This window comes from Acanthochromis polyacanthus, chromosome 1, assembly GCF_021347895.1.
Source record: "Acanthochromis polyacanthus isolate Apoly-LR-REF ecotype Palm Island chromosome 1, KAUST_Apoly_ChrSc, whole genome shotgun sequence".
NCBI classification, from domain to species: Eukaryota; Metazoa; Chordata; class Actinopteri; family Pomacentridae; genus Acanthochromis; species Acanthochromis polyacanthus.
Window position 1 is genome coordinate 61,881,206 of NC_067113.1, and position 20,826 is coordinate 61,902,031.

Here is a 20,826-nt window from a genome sequence, read left to right on the forward strand (position 1 = left end):
TCCATCTGGGTCTTTGACAGCAGAGATTGTTCTTTTCTCTTTGTTTACTTTTAATTGATTGGCCAAAAATTTACCAGATTTATTGCGATGTTCAAAGTTCTCTAAGCGAAGTCTTTGCACCATGAATTCAGTTTTTTTTTATCTATAATTTCATTAAGTTCAAGTTTAGCTTGTCTTATATCCTTCAGCGTGTGCTCCTCTGGAGAAACACGATAAGCTTCCTCCAGGGATTGAATTAGAAGTTCTAACTCTGAGATTCTTGAAACCTTATGTGAAGAGAAAGATATTATTTTTCCCCTCAAAACTGCTTTTCCTGCTTCCCACAGAACACACCCTGATGTTTCTGACAAGTCGTTATCTTCTAGATATATAGACCATTCTCTTTTAACATAGCTGATAAATTCGGGATCTTTAAGTAATGATGTGTTAAATCTCCAGTTTGTAGCTGGGGGTTTATTATTCTTATTTTTAAGAGTGAATAATACAGGTGCATGATCGCAAATGGTAATGGCATGGATTTTGATTTCTGAAATGTCATTCATCAGCGTGTTGCTAATTAAAAAATAATCTAGTCTAGAGTAAGAATGATGAGCTGAAGAAAAGAATGTGTATTCTCTGACAGTAGGGTGATGAGAACGCCACGCATCACAAAGACCAAAATCCTTCATATATTGTTGAAGTGTTTCTGAGGATCGCCACACTCGCTGGTTTCCTGTGGTACTGAGCCTGTCCATTCCCGGGTCACACACCATTTTGAAGTCCCCTCCTATAATCAGTGCGTTATTTGAGTAACCATCAAATGAAGTGAAGAGAGAGTGAAAAAAGGAGGGGTCATCAACATTTGGTCTATTCACAATGCACAATTTAACATTTTGGATGGATAATACAACTATAATAAATCTGCCTTGTGGGTCTGCAATTGTGCTATCAATACCGAAGGTTAGTCTTTTATTTATAAGGACTGCTACTCCTCTTTGCCTGGAATTATAACAGGCTGAGTACACATGTGGAAACTGTGCTGATGGAAGAAGATCCAATGATGAATTTGATAAATGAGTTTCCTGCAATAAGACAATGTCTGCTTGCAAATTCTGCAGTTGCTGATTGATTTTCAGTCTCTTTTCCCCTGTACCAGCTCCATGCACATTCCAAGTGACAAACCTTAGTGTGTTCATGACTGAACAACTAAAGTAAGTGCTACATGCATATTACCAGAGCTTATATCTGAAAGGGGCCACATACGTGCATGCATGCCAGCTAAGTGTGCATTCTGAATCACCCTGTTTAATATTTTCAAACGTGGCTGTGCTGTAGTGCTGATGTATGTCAACAAATCCTATTCTCATGTCTGTGTGTGAGGTTTAAGTGGTGAAACAGGTGAAATAACAGGTGAAATAATGGTGAACTGTGAAAAGGTGAGAAAGAAAAAGAGTGAAAAGTGAAGCGAGTAACAGTGAAAAAAATAAAATATTATTTAAAAAGGACATTGGTGCTGTGAGCAGTGCAGTGAAGACGGGAATTAAATTTAGTATTAATTATTTTATGGCAGTGTTATGTATAATGACATTGTGAGTGAGATCAAGCACATCACCTAACATCAGAAGAGCCACGGAGTGATGTTCCGGTCGCGGTACAGTTGACCGTTGATAAATAGTTTGTCCACCACGATGACAGCATGAGAGCCTTCAGCTATAGCTTTCTTCCTGATAGGGAACAGGGCTCTGCGCCGATCCAGGATCTCTTTAGGGAACTGATCGTTAAAGCCGAAGTTGGTTCCCTTCAGCTCCCGGCCCTGACGCTTCACCTGCTCCTTCTGCTTGTAGTTAGCAAACTTCGCTATGATGGGTCTATGATGGGACTGATCACTTTTAAACTCCTGTTATTTTTACCATGTGTAAGGCTGCAAGAGGACCAAATCCAAATTAAGTTATTTTCATCTTACTGAAATCCCTCATTTTGTACATCACTCTATTCTAAAGAGCATAAAACAGGATTCTGGTCTTCCTTTTGTTTGAAGCATCTTTGTCACCATCTCTCTCTTTATCTTTTACCAGTTTCAGAAGAAGAAAAACCTCACCGTCATCCCTCCAAGAGCGGTGCCTAAGAAACATCATGATTTCTGGACTTTCCAGCCACTGTCCCCTAAAGAGGACATCGAAGAAAAACTTCTACTGGAATCCATTGCTTGGCCAGAAACTCCACCTTTGCCGATTCCTCTTTCCCTGAACGAAGCCACTTATCCAGCTAACAGCACCTTCACCATTCTTCCACAGAGAGGAGATGGACAGTGGCATTTAGGGGACAAGCTGAAGGTGCTGATCAAAATGTATGACTTTCAAGGAAGTCCTAAGAAGTCTGGAGGAGACGTCTTATTCGCCCGGCTGCATAATCCGAGTCTTGGTGCAGGTGTGGCTGGAAAAGTGGAGGATCATCTCAATGGCACCTACTCTGCTGTTTTCTCTTTAATCTGGGAAGGAAGTGCTTGGGTTGAGGTAATAATAAAATTTCCCTTGTTAAGGGGAAGTTGTAAATGTTGTTGTTCTATCTTCCAATTGACTGATGGCCAAGATCTGTGCTTAGTTAAATTTAGAATAACAAGAGTGACAGATTCACCACTTGAAATCCTATTTTTAGACAGCAACTGCAAGTTTTACTGTCTTGTCTGTTTAAATGTTGGAGTTCTCAGACATCAAGGATGTGGAGATGTTGAGGAAAAGTCCGTTGACACTGACTTGTTTGCATAAAGACAAATTTAGTACAAAGAAGACCAGGACCGATCAGGCACCATGGATGCCTGGGAGCATTCTCAGCTTGAATCACAGAGATAACTCACTTACAGTGCCTTGTGAAAGTATTCGGCCACCTTGAACTTTTCAACCTTTCACCACATTTCAGGCTTCAAACATAAAGATATAAAATTTTAATTTTTTTTGTCAAGAATCAACAACAATTGGGACACAATCGTGAAGTGGAATGAAATTTATTGGATATTTTATACTTTTTTAACAAATATAAAACTGAAAAGTGGGGTGTGCAATATTATTCGGCCCCTTTACTTTCAGTGCAGCAAACTCACTCCAGAAGTTCAGTGAGGATCTCTGAATGATCCAATGTTGTCCTAAATGACTGATGATGATAAATAGAATCCACCTGTGTGTAATCAAGTCTCCGTATAAATGCACCTGCTCTGTGATAGTCTCAGGGTTCTGTTTAAAGTGCAGAGAGCATCATGAAGACCAAGGAACACACCAGGCAGGTCCGAGATACTGTTGTGGAGAAGTTTAAAGCCGGATTTGGATACAAAAAGATTTCCCAAGCTTTAAACATCTCAAGGAGCACTGTGCAAGCAATCATATTGAAATGGGAGGAGTATCAGACCACTGCAAATCTACCAAGACCCGGCCGTCCCTCTAAACTTTCACCTCCAACAAGGAGAAGACTGATCAGAGATGCAGCCAAGAGGCCCATGATCACTCTGGATGAACTGCAGAGATCTACAGCTGAGGTGGGAGAGTCTGTCCATAGGACAACAATCAGTCGTACACTGCACAAATCTGGCCTTTATGGAAGAGTGGCAAGAAGAAAGCCATTTCTCAAAGATATCCATAAAAAGTCTCATTTGAAGTTTGCCACAAGCCACCTGGGAGACACACCAAACATGTGGAAGAAGGTGCTCTGGTCAGATGAAACCAAAATGGAACTTTTTGGCCACAATGCAAAACGATATGTTTGGCGTAAAAGCAACACAGCTCATCACCCTGAACACACCATCCCCACTGTCAAACATGGTGGTGGCAGCCTCATGGTTTGGGCCTGCTTTTCTTCAGCAGGGACAGGGAAGATGGTTAAAATTGATGGGAAGATGAATGGAGCCAAATACAGGACCATTCTGGAAGAAAACCTGTTGGCGTCTGCAAAAGACCTGAGACTGGGACGGAGATTTATCTTCCAACAGGACAATGATCCAAAACATAAAGCCAAATCTACAATGGAATGGTTCACAAATAAATGTATCCAGGTGTTAGAATGGCCAAGTCAAAGTCCAGACCTGAATCCAATGGAGAATCTGTGGGCAGAGCTGAAGACTGCTGTTCACAAACGCTCTCCATCCAACCTCACTGAGCTGGAGCTGTTTTGCAAGGAAGAATGGGCAAGAATTTCAGTCTCTCGATGTGCAAAACTGATAGAGACATACCCCAAGCGACTTGCAGCTGTAATTGCAGCAAAAGGTGGCGCTACAAAGTATTAATGCAAGGGGGCCGAATAATATTGCACGCCCCACTTTTCAGGTTTTTATTTGTTAAAAAAGTTTAAAATATCCAATAAATTTCGTTCCACTTCACGATTGTGTCCCACTTGTTGTTGATTCTTGACAAAAAATAAAAATTTTATATCTTTATGTTTGAAGCCTGAAATGTGGCGAAAGGTTGAAAAGTTCAAGGGGGCCGAATACTTTCACAAGGCACGGTATATAGGTTCATGTATGGAGAATTCTCTTAACAGTTTTTTCCATCACTAACAGATTCTCACTTTCTCCACAGAAGGTACATCATTCCAACATGTCCCAGGACATGAACAAAGATCTTTTATAATTTAACATGCCAAGGAGTAGCATAATCGTTCCAGGAATAACAGAAACATTTCTCAACTATTGTATGAACAACATTTCAGGCCTATGGTTTTTGTAACGCTTCCTGAGATAACCCAAATTGCAGTCGGCACCATACAAATGAAGTTGAACTGAATTTAACTTAATTGAACACACATCTGTGGTCATATATATCACTACAATGTCAAGAGGAGATGTGTTTAGTTCAGAAGTTGACTGAAAATGGACTTTTTAAAGCTTGAAGTTGGCTCGTTTCCAAATGAGAGAATTGTTAGATGTTTTTGATGACTACATACATGATATCATGATAAAAAACTCAGACTAAAGAATCCTATTCCAGGCAAAAGGTCAGCATCAAATCAATTGATAACCCATGAGGCTGCATTATAGAACTGCAGGGTAGAGCTAGTTAGCTGTAGCATTCCCACTGTCAGGGGAAAATACAAGATCAGACTGTTTCTTATAGAAACCTTTTTTTGGTTGATGAGCTTGATTCGTGTAATCTTGTCAAACAAGTTTGGCTCGATTTGCTGGAGTATAAACATGCCCAAATCTACTGGAACAGAACAGATGCTAAAATTAGCCTATGCTCTGATGGTAGCTTCCCATTGGTAAAAGACACACACAAAGATATGCCTGATGTGATGTAGACTGTAAACTGATAAGATATAAAATACTTCTTGGTCCTGGAAGTAATGCTAGGCTACTACTGTAGGTATCTTTGTTAGCTGGACATGAAACATTTGCATGATGACAATCAGACAGTTTAATTCATTCCATCATTGCTCTAACTTTTACATTTTATACTTAACCGACCATCTTTCAAATACTTGAATTGTGACTGGATTGATTGGGTGTTTGCGCTTTCGGGATGAGATTTAGCAAACAGGCTATTCTCCATCCATGTGTTGAATTCTGCCGCCCAAGAATAGCACCTAAAATCTGAAAATAATGTGCTTTGTGTGGTGGACCAGTGGAGTTGTTTAATCTGTGATACATCAACTTTATGCCAGGAACAGAGGTTGCAGCTTCAAGTAATTCTTGAAGTTAAATCAAGTTGTGTTCTCTGTCCTATCAGGTGACACTGGTTCACCCCAGTGAGGCCATCACGGTGCTACGCAGGTTGAACAGTGAACAGCCTGACAGAGTTGACTTCCAGAGCCTCTTCCACTCAGGCTCTGTCTCTGAAACTACCATCTGTAACGTATTCCTGCGTTCGACCGAGCAGCCGCTGTGCAACTACACTGACCTCCATACAGGTGATCCTTGGTTCTGCTTCAAGCCAAAGAATCTGAACTGTGATACCAGGATCAACCACTCCAGGAGAGAAGTCAAACAAAACCTCAAGGCCAAGGAGGAGAAACTCTTTCAGCTGTGAGTAGCTTCTTTTGTTGTCTTTTGAAGGAAATTTCTGGAGTTATTAATGCAGTAAAACATGTCATAAATCATACAAATTAAGATCACCACTCTGAATTACACTACAATTTCTATTTATTTTGGATGCCATACTTCCAGAAACCAACAGATACACACAGATCCAGCAAACATGGAGGAACACCGATATTCATTTGTAGTTGTGTGAATATTTGCCTGGTAAATACAAGTCTGCTGTTCACTCTCTTTTTCTTTTTTCTGTTTGCTCTCCATCGATGTAACAGGAAATATCCGGCTGTTTAGCTGCAATATGATCCACTATGCTCACCAGCTGACTCAAAACTTTACCAGCTGTTCATTAGTCTGTAGTGTTTACACCGAACTTTGTCTGTTGAAAACAGCTGGCTTCTATGTCAAATAAATGACACTGAGTGGTGAAACTGAACTGAAACTGCAAATTTCAGAATTATAAGTCTAACAATTAGTGAAAAGACATTAAAATGGACATCTGTCACTTCACACACTCGTGTACAGGGAAACATTATATAGCAGCTTTAACTTTCTAAATGACTTTTCTGGGTTTAACCTCAAAATGCTTTCCAATTTTTGATTGGATATGTGTAAGATTTTATTATGTATGCTTTGCTTCAGCCGTGTCAACATGAAAGTCTCAATTCCAGCTTCAGGACCTGCTCATGTCACTGTGTTGCCAAGACAGAAAGGTAAAGGATCTTCTCATTACTACAATCACCATAGCCTAACAATGAAAGTGAATAAAAACCACCCATCTGTAAAACCTTTGTTCAGGCCAGTTTGAGAAATGCGGCAGCTGCAAAATGTATTAACATCATGAACACTGCACATACAAATGTTAAGGGAGAAAATCTTCTTCAGTATATTGAAAATGTATTGAATATGTTTATTATGTTTAATATGTATATGAATATTTTTTAAGTATATGCTACCGTTGAAAAGTTTGAGGTCACCCACACAATTTCATGTTTTCCATGAAAACTCACACTTTTATTCATGTGCTAACATAATTGAACAAGAGTTTTCTAGTCATCAATGAGCCTTTCAACACTATTAGCTAACACAATGCAGCATTAGAACACAGGAGTGATGGTTGCTGGAAATGTTCCTCTGTACCCCTATGGAGATATTCCATTAAAAATCAGCCATTTCCAGCTAGAATAGTCATTTACCACATTAACAAAGTCTGGACTGTGTTTAGGATTCATTTAATGTTATCTTCATTGAAAAAAATGCTTTTCTTTCAAAAACAAAGACATTTCTAAGTGACCCCAAACTTTTGAATGGTCGTGTATATAGATTCGGGGTGCCCAACCTTTTTTGATCCAAGATCTACTTTTCAAGTCGCCAACCTCCCGAGATCTCCCAATCCAGTGTCAACATCGCAAACTCAAGGTGCATGTCCAATCGATGCGATTTTTCCCACACGGGAATCGCACGGACAGCGAGCGGTCACTCGTGGACCACAACATTGTCACGTGACAGCGCTTTCAGCTTGATAATCCGGCAGATGAGTCAGATAAACACAGCTGTTCAGCCAAAAACTTTGCTTTTTTTTCGAAAACACTAATTGTTACGATTCATGTGCAGATACAGCTGTTATAAGCTTCTCCTTCATTGTGAACTGTGTTCAACACCTGCTGACCTTCTTTAAGCACCTAGCCTGCCTCTGATTGGACAAACGCATCGACTCAGGGGCTGGTCTGCTCCTGGATTTCAAGCCGGACCATCACGGTGGCTCGGTCGCAAACTTTCTCTATTATTACAAAAACACTTCAGTGAAAAGGGCTGCACAGTGATATAGTGGTTAGCACTTTCGCCTTGCAGCAAGAAGATCCCGGTTCAAATCCTGGGGTGGGCCTGGGATCTTTCTCCATGGAGTTTGCATGTTCTCCCTGTGCATGCGTGGGTTTTCTCCGGGCACTCCGGCTTCCTCCCACAGTCCAAAAATATGCTGAGGTTAATTGACTATTCTAAATTGCCCGTAGGTGTGAATGTGAGTGTGATTGTTCGTCTGTATATGTAGCCCTGCAACAGACTGGCGACCTGTCCAGGGTGTGCCCTGCCTTCGCCCGAGTCAGCTGAGATAGGCTCCAGCACCCCCCGCGACTCTAGTGAGGATAAAGCGGTACATAGAGAATGGATGGATGGACTTCAGTGAAAAGTATTTCTGAAAGCATTTGAGGCGAGAAATAAGTTATGCAATAGCTGAATCTGTCCGTTTTTAATTCATTGACGGCTGGTTTAGATGTTTGAGGACAGTTTCACGATGCGTGGAATCTCCACACGCCGGAGTCCAGTCTACTCTATGCAAATGAGCTACAGCCAATGCGCCGCATGTGGCATGCTGGTCTGGTTGCGGTGCGTTTCCAGCTGCGATCCGGTGTGTTTTGTCTCCAGAGGGCTGCAGCTCATTTGCATAGAGTAGACTGGACTTCTACTTTATGCAAATTCGATGCTGCATGCGGAGATTCCGTACATTGTGAAAGTGTCCTCAAACATCTAAACTAGCCATCAGTGACATAAAACGTGGACAGATTCAGCTGCTGCGCAGCTTATTTCTCGCCTCAAATGCTTTCGCTGAAGTGTTTTTGAAATAAAAGATAAAGTTTGCGGCCGAGCCATTGTGTTTATCTGACTCGGCTGCCGGACCATCAAGCTGAAAGCTTGGTTATGTGACCACGTCGTGGCCTGCCGTTTCTCGAGTGCTATGATGTGACAATGTTGTGGTCCACCAGTGACCACCCGCTATCTGTGCGATTTTCAGATGCAGTGTATTGCCGTGCAGGAAAATCGCATCTAGTGGACACGCACATCATTTCCAACCTGCAGTAACAAACCGAACAACACTTTTTCTTGTTGTCACACAGCCACTAGATGTCACATCACAAACCTTTCCTCCCTCAAACACAGACACACAGAGAGAGGTGAGCTGGGGCAAAAAAATCAGCCCTGGCATTTTTGGTTAAGACCGGCCCACACCATTATCGGTTGACTGAATCAAACAATAATTTTTGAATCTGAGGACAAAAACTGACCAAGGTCGGATTTTCAGAACAAAAATTCAAAAACATCTTTAGAGACCTATACAAGCTTGTTGACAAGTTGGAAAAAAAATTGCAACCTGGTAGAGCAGCGGTATTCAACTAAAACTCAAAGAGGTCTAATCAGAGAAAAATGATGAAAGGCAAAGGTCCGGAACATCAGAAAGTGTAACTTGAATTAGTGGGATTTATGTTGATGTAACCTAGTAGTTTTATTAAAGTCTGCATGTAATCAGTAACTTAGCTTCAAATCAAATAAATTCAGTACGGTTCAAAAAAAAAAAGAAAACAACATTCTGACAGCATTATTAATAAATAATTTTTGATATAACAGTACATGTTAAAATGGCGTGCAGAACTTAAAAAAATAATGACTGAACAACCTGAACTAACATATATACAGCTTTAACAATACCTATGTAGGATCGACCAATCATCATTATCAACAGTGGAACATGACAAGAACAGATTTAACACCTTCACAGCCACAGTGGAGATGAGACTCCCCTTTTGATCAGCGAAGCAAGAGGGACACCAGGACACCATGCCAGATGTGGGACATGTTTGACATGGGGGTGCGAAGCACCAAGTCAGCAGGAAGCGAGGCCAAGAGCTGACTTTAAAGGATTCCCCCCAATACAGACCTCCAGGATGTGTATTGGACCTGTCTTAGCAAGAGACTGGCTCAAAACCCCCAAGTACCACCAAGCCTCCAAAGAACCAAATTGGTGGCCATAAAAATTCTGACTGATTCCTGAACCACAGAAGAGGGGAAGCTCAGAAACCTGGATGACAACTTCAAAGACATTCCATTCACAAACAAAGGAACTCTGGACTCCCCTCAAAACTAACAAAGACAATCATCTCCCAATTCTGGACAAAACTCCTTTTATGCACATCCATTTCAACAAACAAGTGAACTTTTCAATGACTTTGTGATTAACCTACCTCTTGTCTTACCTTTAATATTTTATTTCTCCTGATTAGTATCAATGTAATAATTTTTAACATGTCTGCCGATCACATATGAGCATGTTTGGTATCATTTTAATCAGCTATCTATCAGTAATGCTCCTAGATAAACCATGTTCAACAAATTTTAATATTTTTGAAAGTTACAGAAATTACCTGAAAATGTAACTCTGTGGGACATCTGGACATCAGCCCCCACTGACAGGGGATGTACCAGACCCTTGCTGAGTTAATGATATGCAAAGGCACCCCTTTAAAAGACCACATCTGAAACCACCATTTTGAGTTCTCTTGATAGCACCACTCTGAGTTCTTTTGAGTCCTCTTGAATTTTGTGAGTCCTCCATCACTCTGAGAGTTCTTCTGACTTCTTTTGAGTCCTCTTGAATTTTGTGAGTCCTCCATCACTCTGAGAGTTCTTCTGACTTCTTTTGAGTCCTCTTGAATTTTGTGAGTCCTCCATCACTCTGAGAGTTCTTCTGACTTCTTTTGAGTCCTCTTGAATTTTGTGAGTCCTCCTGAATCTTTTGAGTTCTCCTGAATTTTGAAGTCGACTTGCTATCCATCACTCTGAGGCTCCACTCTGTCCACCGTTGTTCCGACCCAAATCAACCAAGGCTGACCGGACCATCCACCGAGGCAGCATCATCATTATCATCATCATCATCATCATCACGGCATGCAAGTACCTTTCAGTCACTGGAACTTGGTGCAATTTTCTCAAATTATCTTTTCAAAGATAATATTGACAGGCTAACAAATTAGCCTACTATCAAATTGACGGCTGCTTTCAGGTGTGGTCTATTTATCCCTTTTCCCTCAGAACATCGTATTTTAAGTGTAATATTAATCCCAGTGTTACATTGAAATATTGTGTTCTCTTCCTTCCTTTTTCCCATCATTCACATCTCACCATCTTATTCATTTTGTGTTGTTGTTGTTCGTCTTAATGTGTGGTGTTGTTGTTATTGTTTAGCTTAGTTTAATGAATGTACATAAATATAAGTTCAGTGCCTCAATTGTTTTGTTGTTCACATCTTGGTCCCTAACTTGTATAGATTCCAGCTACCTCAATTTTATACATAACCTTTCAATCTGAATAATTCCCCTTATGATTCCTGAAGCTCTTCTTGACAACGCAACAAGAAGTGTTTCATAGGCTAATTATTATATTTGTCTAATCTAAATACTTCGCTGGTCGAATATCAGGTAGACTATATAATAATTCTGTATGAAATTCTTAACCCCATTTGAGCAAACATTATCCCTACATTAATATTGGTGGAGAAACATTATTATAATCTTACAGTTATAATTGGTGGAGAAAACCCTTACAAACAATTTAAACACATATATTAACATATATCAGAAATCCTACACCTAAGTCTCAAAAAAATGTAAACAATTGAATCCCCATATATCCTCTGCTGCTTAATATAGAACTGAGCTGCAGCTTGCCCTGCAAGTATTTTGAATTGTGGTCTGAATGGTGTCAGGGCTGTTCTCAAACACATTTGGAGTTCATGGGTGAGTCTGGAACCATATTTACTTTTCATTATGTTCATAGTTGAAGAAGCTGTCTTGCCTTGAACATGGTCAGCATGTGTAGGGCTACTATCTTCTCGGTGTCGCGTTACTTGTCTGTTTGGTCTGTCCTTCTCTCACCTGTCCCTCGCCTCTCAACTGTTTTCTGAACGCACAGCTTCGATGTTTATCAGCTGCAATGCTGAGACTTCATTGGCTGAGTAGCGTCACATGGGATGTCACGGATTACAGTTAGGCGGACCAGAGCAGAGAGTAGGGCTGAACGATTAATTGCATTTGCAATAATATTGCGATATGATAAAACGCGATTTGCTAATCGCAACGTGCGCGATTAAAATGTGGTCACGAGACACAAACGAATGTGAGAGGAGCCGTGAGGGATTCACCAACATCCACTGCCCTTTGCTTCAACCCAACCTACGGCGCAATGGCCTCTGGCTCCTCAGAAACTACTGAGACATTAGTCCCGAAGAGGCACAGCACATCAGTTGTGTGGGATTATTTCGGATTTAAAAAAGATGATGCAGCGCAAAGTCGAGTGTTGTGGAGAGTGTGTCGTGCCACCATTGCCACAACTAGAGGTAACACAACAAATTTGTTCCAACACTTGAAAAATATCACTGTGCCTCTTATGACGCCTGGAAAGCGAAAATGCCGAGCTCAAGTACCGTTACGCCAGGTACCAGACAGGAATCACTTCCCCAGATGTTTGAGAGCGTTACTCCGTATGAGCGCACTTCAAAGCGACACGGGGAAATCACACGGGCAATCACTCACTTCATGGCTAAAGACATGGCGCCTCTCAGCGCGGTGACCAAGCCTAGGTTTACCGCATTGATAAACACCCTCGATAAACGGTACAGGATACCCTCCCGTACATACTTTAGCCAGACTGCCATACCGGAGCTTTACAAACAGTGCAAAGATAAAGTCGCTGCGGAGCTTAAAACTGTGGACTTTTTTGCTGCAACAACCGATTTGTGGTCAAGCCGCACAGCTGAGCCTTACCAGAGTCTTACAGTACATTTTATCGAAGATGATTTCTTCCTCAAAGCTCGCTGCCTACAAGCCACCTACTTCCCAGACGACCACACTGGGGAAAATATTGCAGCCGGCCTGAAAGAGGGGCTTGCTAGCTGGGATCTCCCGGAGGAGAGACAAGTCTGCACCACTACGGACAACGCATCAAATATGGTGCTGGCTGCACGGCTGAATGAGTGGATGAGGCTCCAGTGTTTTGGGCACACATTACATCTGGCCATCGGTAAGTTGTCATTTGTGTGTGTGTGTGTGTGTGTGTGTGTGTGTGTGTGTGTGTGTGTGTGTGTAAAAGGGAGAGGAATGCACTAATTGACAGTAATTAATGTATGCCTAAGTATAAAAAAATCGAATGTGTTGATTAGTATTCAGACAGCCTAATAATAATAATACACATTTTTATTCATAATGCACTTTTCTGAAAAGTGATTAAATTCATACTTTCTCCCACTCCTTATGTTAATTGAAATGTGTATTGATTTTATGTGCTCATATGTCTGTATGTGGTGCCCACCTGCATTTCTCCTTTTATTTGTTTTGAAAGAGGACAGTAGTGTAGATGTATTTCAGAATGACAGAATTATATCAGAGTGCAATGATGACTCATAGACTTGTATCACAAAACTCAAATTATACAGCTTTTTTTTTTTCTAATTTCTTTCAGAAAATGCACTCAAAGATGACAGAGTGTCAAGGGCAACAGCACAGTGCAGGAAGCTGGTGGGGCACTTTTCCCACAGTTGGAAAAAAAAGACTGCCCTGACAGAGGCACAGAGAAGCCTCAAGCTACCTGAGCACAACCTCATCACTGAGTGTCCAACAAGATGGGGATCTAAAGAACTGATGATTGCCAGAGTACTTGAACAGGCCAAAGCCATCTCCCAGGTATTGTCTGGTGATCGATACGCACGCTCCCTCATCCCAACCTGGCAAGACATAGATGTGTTGGAGTCAATCCACAGGGCACTGCATCCTCTACTTGAATTCACCGATGCCCTTTCTGGAGAGGAGTATGTGAGTATCTCCTACCTCAAGCCAGTGCTCCACCTTTTTGCCACTTCAGTCCTGGCTGAAGATGTTGAGGACACTGATCTGACAAAGTCAATCAAAAACAAAGTCCTAGCATACCTCAACAGCAAATATGGAGAACCAGACATCCAGGAGCTCATGGATGTTGCCTGTTTCCTGGACCCAAGGTTCAAAACAAAATACATCAGCTCTGACAACATCCCTGTCATCAAGACCAGACTGAAGAATGAGATGGTAGACGGGGCTAAACATACATATCATCAGGTAAATTATAATTATATATTTCACAAAAATGTTTCTGTAAAATCTAACTGGAAAACTAATAGCTGTTTTTATCATCTATTAGGAGAAAAGGTCTCGTACTGAACCAGCTCAGGTGCCTGAAAGTGCCCAGCCTGTCGGGGGGAAGGTGAAGAGGTCTCTAGGCAGCTTTTTTAAAAGCATTGCACCCTCCCCGTTGCCTGCAAAACTTGAGGACATCGCAGAGGCAGAGATCAGCAGCTATTTGATGACTCCTGCCATTGATGGAGAGGATGATCCCCTGGCTTGGTGGCGGGTACACAAGATCATTTTCCCACAACTGTGCACCATGGCACGCAAGTATCTCTGCATACCTGCCACAAGCGCTCCCTCAGAGCGTCTCTTTAGTACAGGAGGGAATATTGTCACTTGCACTCGCTCATCTTTGAAGCCAGCCAAAGTAAATATGCTGATCTTCTTAGCAAAAAACCTGTGAGCCACGAGAAGAACACTGTTGAATCATTGTGGCTGGCAGTGCCATGCTCAATGTGAAGTTTAGTCTGTGTTGTATTGTAATGTTCTTTTGAAAAGTAAGGTTGATATTGATAATATTCAAATTTTTTTTTTTTGCCTAATGTAAAAGTGCATTTGTTTTTTTATTTATTACGTTATTCTGATTCTACAAAATATTTTCAAATAGAGTCAAATTCTATGCTTCAGTTGTGTGAAATGTTACTGATTTGGGAGCAGTGAGATGCCCTATTATTTTATATATTTTTGTTAAGATGGTAAATTTTGCACAGTTTTTACAAAGTGCTTGTTCTTATGTGTCTTTGAGCATTTAAATAAAAATCCCATTTATTTAAAGTCATACATCTTAGAATTTTATTCAAACAAATGGAAAGAACATTTTACACTAAATGCATTTCATGTTATGTTGGTCATATTTAAAACAAACATTTATGGCTTTTTGGGGAAAAAAAGATAAAATAATAAAATCGCAATCGCAATATTTGGGAGAAAAAAAAAAAAAAAAAAAAAATCGCAATTAGATTATTTTCCCAAATCGTTCAGCCCTAGCAGAGAGCCACAACTACCAAGACCGGAGGAGATGAAGAGGGTTTTAATTGCTTACAGGTGGTTATGGCAGGAGTGCAGGGATGGAAACCGGTACCAAATGGTCAAGGGAGAGCCGGAGGGGAAGGAGGAAGGCGGGGATCCCGGACAGCTGGGTCTAGACGAGGGTAGGAGAAAAACAATGTAAGAAAATGCCAAAAACTCAACAGAATTACAGGAGGCTAGAGAGTGAACTGACTGAAGTTTTGTTCAACAATCTGGCAGGGAGTGGAAGGATGAACCGGTTCTTATTGCAGAGGAGTAATCAGGTGAATGTCCTTCAGCTGTCCAGGACCCACGGGGAAGGCAGATTACCTGAGTAGAGGCAGGTGTGCGCCTGCACTCTACTCAGGTGTCGCACTGAGAGGAGAGAGGAGCATGAGAGGGAGAGGAAGAGAGGAACCAGATGGGAAAGGGGGTATTGGGGATATCAGGTGGGAAGGACGGGGGTGAGGAGGGAGCCCTGACAGTACCCCCCCCCCCGTCAATGGGCGCCTCCGGGTCAGTCGGGGGAGCATTCAAGAATTCATGAATGTAACCTGGCAAGTGGTCGGCTAGCCAGGGTCGCTGGTCGGCAATCTTGCGGCCCAGGGTTACGTAGGAGTCATTAGGGTCTTCTCTCCATTTCTCCCACAATTCGTACAGCACGTTAAAGAAAATGCTGTGCTCCTCGCAGGAGGAGAAGAGGTCCACGGACGTGTTTTGAGTTTCGCTCAGGGTGCCTGCTGGCTCTGGGGCTGGTAGAACTGGCGGTGGAGAATTTGGCGAGGACTGGGTGGCAGAAAATTGGGGTAGGGACAATGGCGCAGGCTGGGCTGGAGACGAGGCAACTTGGGTGAGCAGGGCGGTGAAGTGGTTCAATCGTGTCTTTGTGGCGGCAACATCCTGTAAAGCTTGGCTGTATTGAATTATCAGGGTCAGGTCAGGAGCTACCTGGGATATCTGGCTGGCTAAAATGGTAAGTTGAGTGTACATTCGCTGATAATTGTCTGTGAGCTCACGGAGGGTTTGGTGGTGTTGTCCGAGCAGGGTTCCCAGCAGCGTGCATTATGTCGGGTGGAGATGGCAGGTCCGGTCCTGATAGTGGGCTCTCTGGGTCCATGTTATGGCCAGATTGTTCTGTCACGGATTACAGTTAGGCGGACCAGAGCAGAGCGCCACAACTACCAAGACCGGAGGAGATGAAGAGGGTTTTTATTGCTTACAGGTGGTTATGGCAGGAGTGCAGGGACGTGGGAGGTTGATGGAGGAAGAATGTGGCCGGGTGGGTCTGAGGCCGGGGATCAGCGGTGGTCTGTGGTCCTGGGAAGGACCAGAGTGTCGCAGATGGAGGTGGGGGGATCCCTGGCGGCCAGACACGGGGACTTCAGGGAAGGAAGGTTCTGGGAGCAACGAGCAGCTGGTTAGCTGCAACGGGTTCTGGATGTGAAGAGGGAAGCCGGTTTGGGATTCAGGGAAGGGTCCAGGCAGGAACGGGGGGTCCAGTGAAGGGGAAACCGGTACCGAATGGTCAGGGGAGAGCCAGAGGGGAAGGAGGAAGGCGGGGATCCCGGACAGCTGGGTCTAGACGAGGGTAGGAGAAAAACAATGTAAGAAAATGCCAAAAACTCAACAGAATTACAGGAGGCTAGAGAGTGAACTGACCGTGAAGTTTTGTTCAACAATCTGGCAGGGAGTGGAAGGATGAGCCGGTTCTTATTGCAGAGGAGTAATCAGGTGAATGTCCTTCAGCTGTCCGGGACCCACGGGGAAGGCAGATTACCTGAGTAGAGGCAGGTGTGTGCCTGCACTCTACTCAGGTGTCGCACTGGGAAGGGAGCAGAGGCAGTGGAGAGGATGGGAGACCGGGAGGAGACAGAGGGAGAGCCAGGGGCAGAGGAACAGATGGGAGACAGAGGGAGAGACGGGGGCAGAGGAGCGGATGGGAGACTGAAGGGAGAGACAGACAGAGAAACCGAGGGACAGAGAGAGAGAGGGGAGCATGAGTGGGAGTGGAGCAAGAGTGGGAGAGAGGAGCATGAGAGGGAGAGGAAGAGAGGAACCAGATGGGAAAGGGGGTATTGGGGATGTCAGGTGGGAAGGACGGGGGTGAGGAGGGAGCCCTGACATGGGATGACTGAACTCATACATAATTGGTCTGTGTTTCCTGAGCTGATAACCAACTGTAAAAAGCTGTAAAAACACTGGAAAAGCCGCGCCGGGATAGTAGAAGTGACTCATGAAATGTAAAATCCCATTACAATTTACTGATTACAGGAACCTGTTGACGAGCCCCTACTAGACACCGACCTACCGGGACAGTGCCTGGTTTGCCAGATGGCCAGTCCATCTCTACACAGACAAATTCCTCTCACATTCCTCCAGTTTGCATGGTGTGCTGTAGCACAAACCTGCTCCTCTCAAACACATGTTAGTAACATCCTTATGTTTAACAAGGACTGATTGGCCACTCCTGATATAGATGCATACAATATGTTAGAGTTACACTGACATGGAAAATTGAAGGGGCCATTGTTCAGTAACTTTCCAATACTGTATTTTACAAACTATTTAGGAATTTAGCGGGAGGCTACCACTTGAGTCCAAGCTTCCTCTCAGCCTTGATGCTTACTCTGCTACATGTGCTGGAAAGAATCACTGAAAAAAGCTGCAATGAAGCTATGCTGCTAACAAGTTGTGTGTTAATCTGTCTCCGAAAGTAGACAAACAAAAACAAATCCACTATACACTGCCTCCACAAAAAACAGTCTATTTAAAAATAATGTTTTAAGACTACATATCAGTGATGCATTTACGTGTTATTGTCCTAGTAAATGTGTTATTGCAAGGACATCCTGGGTAGATGGGTGTTTATTGTGAACAGGTGGGACCAATGAGGGTAGTAGACTGAGTCCACAAAGACCCTAAAGAGATGTTTACCAGGATCTCCACTAGTAATAATCTGATTTGGAACTTTTCAAGGGATTTATCAACAAAGTTATTCTTATCTTTCCCTCCTCTCAGGTCAAGCAGTGGTGAATAACAGTAATGTGGAGTCTGGACCCTCTGGCTATTACTACCAGGGTGCATGGCAAACACTAAGTGGCACCAAAGTTCAGCAGTTCAACACCCCCTCAGCCATCACTCAGTGTCTGAAAGGCAAAGTGGTCCACCTGTACGGAGACTCCACCATCAGGCAGTGGTTTGAGTACTTCAGTGGAGCACTACCAGGTAGTTTCCTCTGAGTTTGAAGACAATTGACTCATTTTCGTCACACTGAATCTGTTTCCTCTGTAATACTTTTAGATCTCAAGGAGTTTGACCTGCACTCCCCAAAGGGAGTTGGACCTTTCATGGCCATGGACTTTGCAAACAACATCTTGGTGACGTTCCGTTGCCATGGTCCTCCTCTCCGTTTTCTCCCTGTCCCAATCAACGAGTTGTGTTACATTGCCAATGAACTAGACAATGTAATCGGAGGCACCAACACTGTCGTGATCTTTGGCACCTGGGCGCACTTCGGCAGTTTTCCAGTGGAGGTCTACTTCCGGCGGATGCAGAGCATCCGCAGGGCGGTGGTACGCCTGCTGAACAGATCTCCAAGTACAGTGGTCATCATCCGGACAGCAAACCCCAAAGCTTTGACGTTAGACGCGAGTCTGACCAACAGCGACTGGTACTCTCTGCAGAATGACAAAGTTCTCAGGGCCATATTTAAAGGATTGAATGTTCATCTGGTGGATACCTGGGAGATGGTCCTGGCCCACCACTTACCTCACGATATCCACCCACCACCTCCCATTATTAAGAATATGATCAATGTTCTCTTGTCCTACATATGTCCTATAAAGAGTGGCTGGATTTTGTCTTCAGCAATCTGTGCACAGTCAAGACTAATTACAATTAGTTATTCCTCCATGTTACAACCCGGTTGTTCAGGGTAACCAAGTCGCAACAGTAGTTAAAATAAACCAGCATTGAGTTCTCAGAGTTCAGTCTGTTTATTTTTTTATTTTTTTTATAAGGGCAGATTTCAACCCAAACAAAAGGGAGTGGTCTGAAAGCAACAATGGGTGCTGCTTAAATCAAAAGAAAAACAAACAAATATAACAAAAGATGACCCTCTCCAAGAAGGAAAATCCAGACAATGGGAGACTTAACAAAATACATCCAATCCAACTAAAAGGATCCAAAAATATGAATAAACAAGCAGCAGCACCCCTAACTAAAGGTAACAAAGATTTCCACTATCCAAAATTTCGCACACAGTTCTATTCATTACAGTTCCACACCTGTCTAGCTCTCAGACGCACACCAAAGTTCACAAAACGATCCGGACGGCTCCCTTCCCCAAGAGCTGCCACCCGACACTGGCATCACCTGGCCCTTTTATCAGCTCCTGGAACCTTGATTGCAGTGGTAGTCCCACCTCTGGTCCAATCTAGCTTCAGCTCCTGGTGCCACAGGTGTGGTGGAATGGACACAGAGGCGGAGCGACAGCAGTACAACACACAAAACACAAATTACCAGACAGGAAGAGGCAGACAGGGACACAGTGCCGTAACACTCACACAAAGGAACACGGCGGAGTTATATGATGACCGGTGTATGTTTATCTGTCTGTTTGGCTGTTTGTCTGTCTGTCTGTCTGCGCGAAATATTACTCAAAAACAGACAAATTAATTTGGATGGAATTTTCAGGGAACTACTCCAAATCCACCGCCGTGTACTTATCGGGATTTATCTGTCGGAAATCATAAAACAACTGAGCAGCCTTGGTGGAGTACTGCACCATCTGAGTACTTTTCTTGTTAGAGTGCTTTCTGGTCAAGTACTTTTTTTTTTAAACATACACTTATATTTGCAGCAGATCTGACAAGTTCAGTGGTTTTTGAGTTCATTCCACTGTTATCAAATGACTTTTGTATTTTATGCATACAAAAATAAAGAGAAACAGATCAAGGACAGAGGACAGAAAAGCGTTTTAGCCTGTTTTTAATACACCAGGTTGGATAATAAAGATAACTTCATACATACATCCTCTTGTTTGGGATTCGTGGAGATGCTGGAATTCTGTAAGCAGTGCAGAGACAGACAACATTGCCATGAAGTTTCATACATAATCCCAATCTATGAAAGAGACTTAAAATAACTAATCTGAGAGCTAACTTACAACTCTAAGAAACTCAACTGGTCTTGTTTCAAGGTGATTGCCACAGGAATTTTTTAAAGTGCTATTAGTGATTTCTGGAGACAGTGGATGGTATAAACATAGTTTTACCTCCAGGGCATATTCAGTTTCTGGTTTTGACCATTCACTGGTTCAGCTTGTATGTTTGGGATTTATTGCTCTAGGCCCTGTGGTATCTGATCTGTTACATGTATTACTTAATAAGTTAGTAGTATAGAATCTGTTTTGTTTGTTCTAGTATTTGATATGAGTTGCTTGTTTTATGTAGTGTCTGCTCTGGTGTCTCTGACCACAGATGGAATCTGCATTATATTCAACCCATGCCATGGGAAAGTGTTCTCCTGTTTACAGAGCCCTGTTGGAGGTGTTTTTATGAGGGTTCTTCTGTCCAAAACACTGATTTAGGGATTCTTCAGCTGTTGTAGACATGGGGGTTTGTTTGGGGATGCTCTCTGCTTTCCCCATATGGTAGGCAACAAAGAACCATTTGTTTTAACCCCTCCTATATGTTGAAAACCTATAAAACCTGATTGTTGGTCATTGTCAGCAAGGAGAATTCAATTGGCCGGCTCCTTCCAGGCAGGTTCTGTCTGTACTGATGCTGCTCTTTCTTTTAATAAAATACTTTTAAAGAAAGTCAGTGTCACGGACATTTT

At 42.7% G+C, this 20,826-nt stretch overlaps 3 protein-coding genes across 20 annotated transcripts in view; 1 reads left to right on the plus strand and 2 right to left on the minus strand.

The window, feature by feature from the left end:
- LOC110964353 (NXPE family member 3-like) overlaps positions 1–20,826 on the minus strand; it is a 238,759-nt gene that overhangs the window by 171,532 nt on the left and 46,401 nt on the right. The window lies entirely within an intron of this gene.
- Positions 1–20,826, minus strand: part of LOC127534205 (uncharacterized) — a 225,397-nt gene that overhangs the window by 164,955 nt on the left and 39,616 nt on the right. The gene's annotated exons all lie outside the window — the stretch shown is intronic.
- On the plus strand, positions 1,398–18,923 carry LOC127536395 (NXPE family member 3-like). Its single transcript, XM_051956570.1, has 6 exons — positions 1,398–1,415; positions 2,055–2,492; positions 5,688–5,983; positions 6,635–6,705; positions 18,286–18,858; positions 18,919–18,923. Exons 1-6 carry the CDS (start codon positions 1,398–1,400, stop codon positions 18,921–18,923), a joined length of 1,401 nt encoding a protein of 466 aa, XP_051812530.1.

What these genes read in the sequence shown, in the direction of transcription:
- LOC127536395 (XM_051956570.1), top strand. An exon ending in AAGGAAGTGCTTGGGTTGAG is followed by an intron (nt 2,493 to 5,687) that starts GTAATAATAAAA and finishes CTGTCCTATCAG; the next exon opens with GTGACACTGGTTCACCCCAG. An exon ending in TGTGTTGCCAAGACAGAAAG is followed by an intron (nt 6,706 to 18,285) that starts GTAAAGGATCTT and finishes TAATACTTTTAG; the next exon opens with ATCTCAAGGAGTTTGACCTG.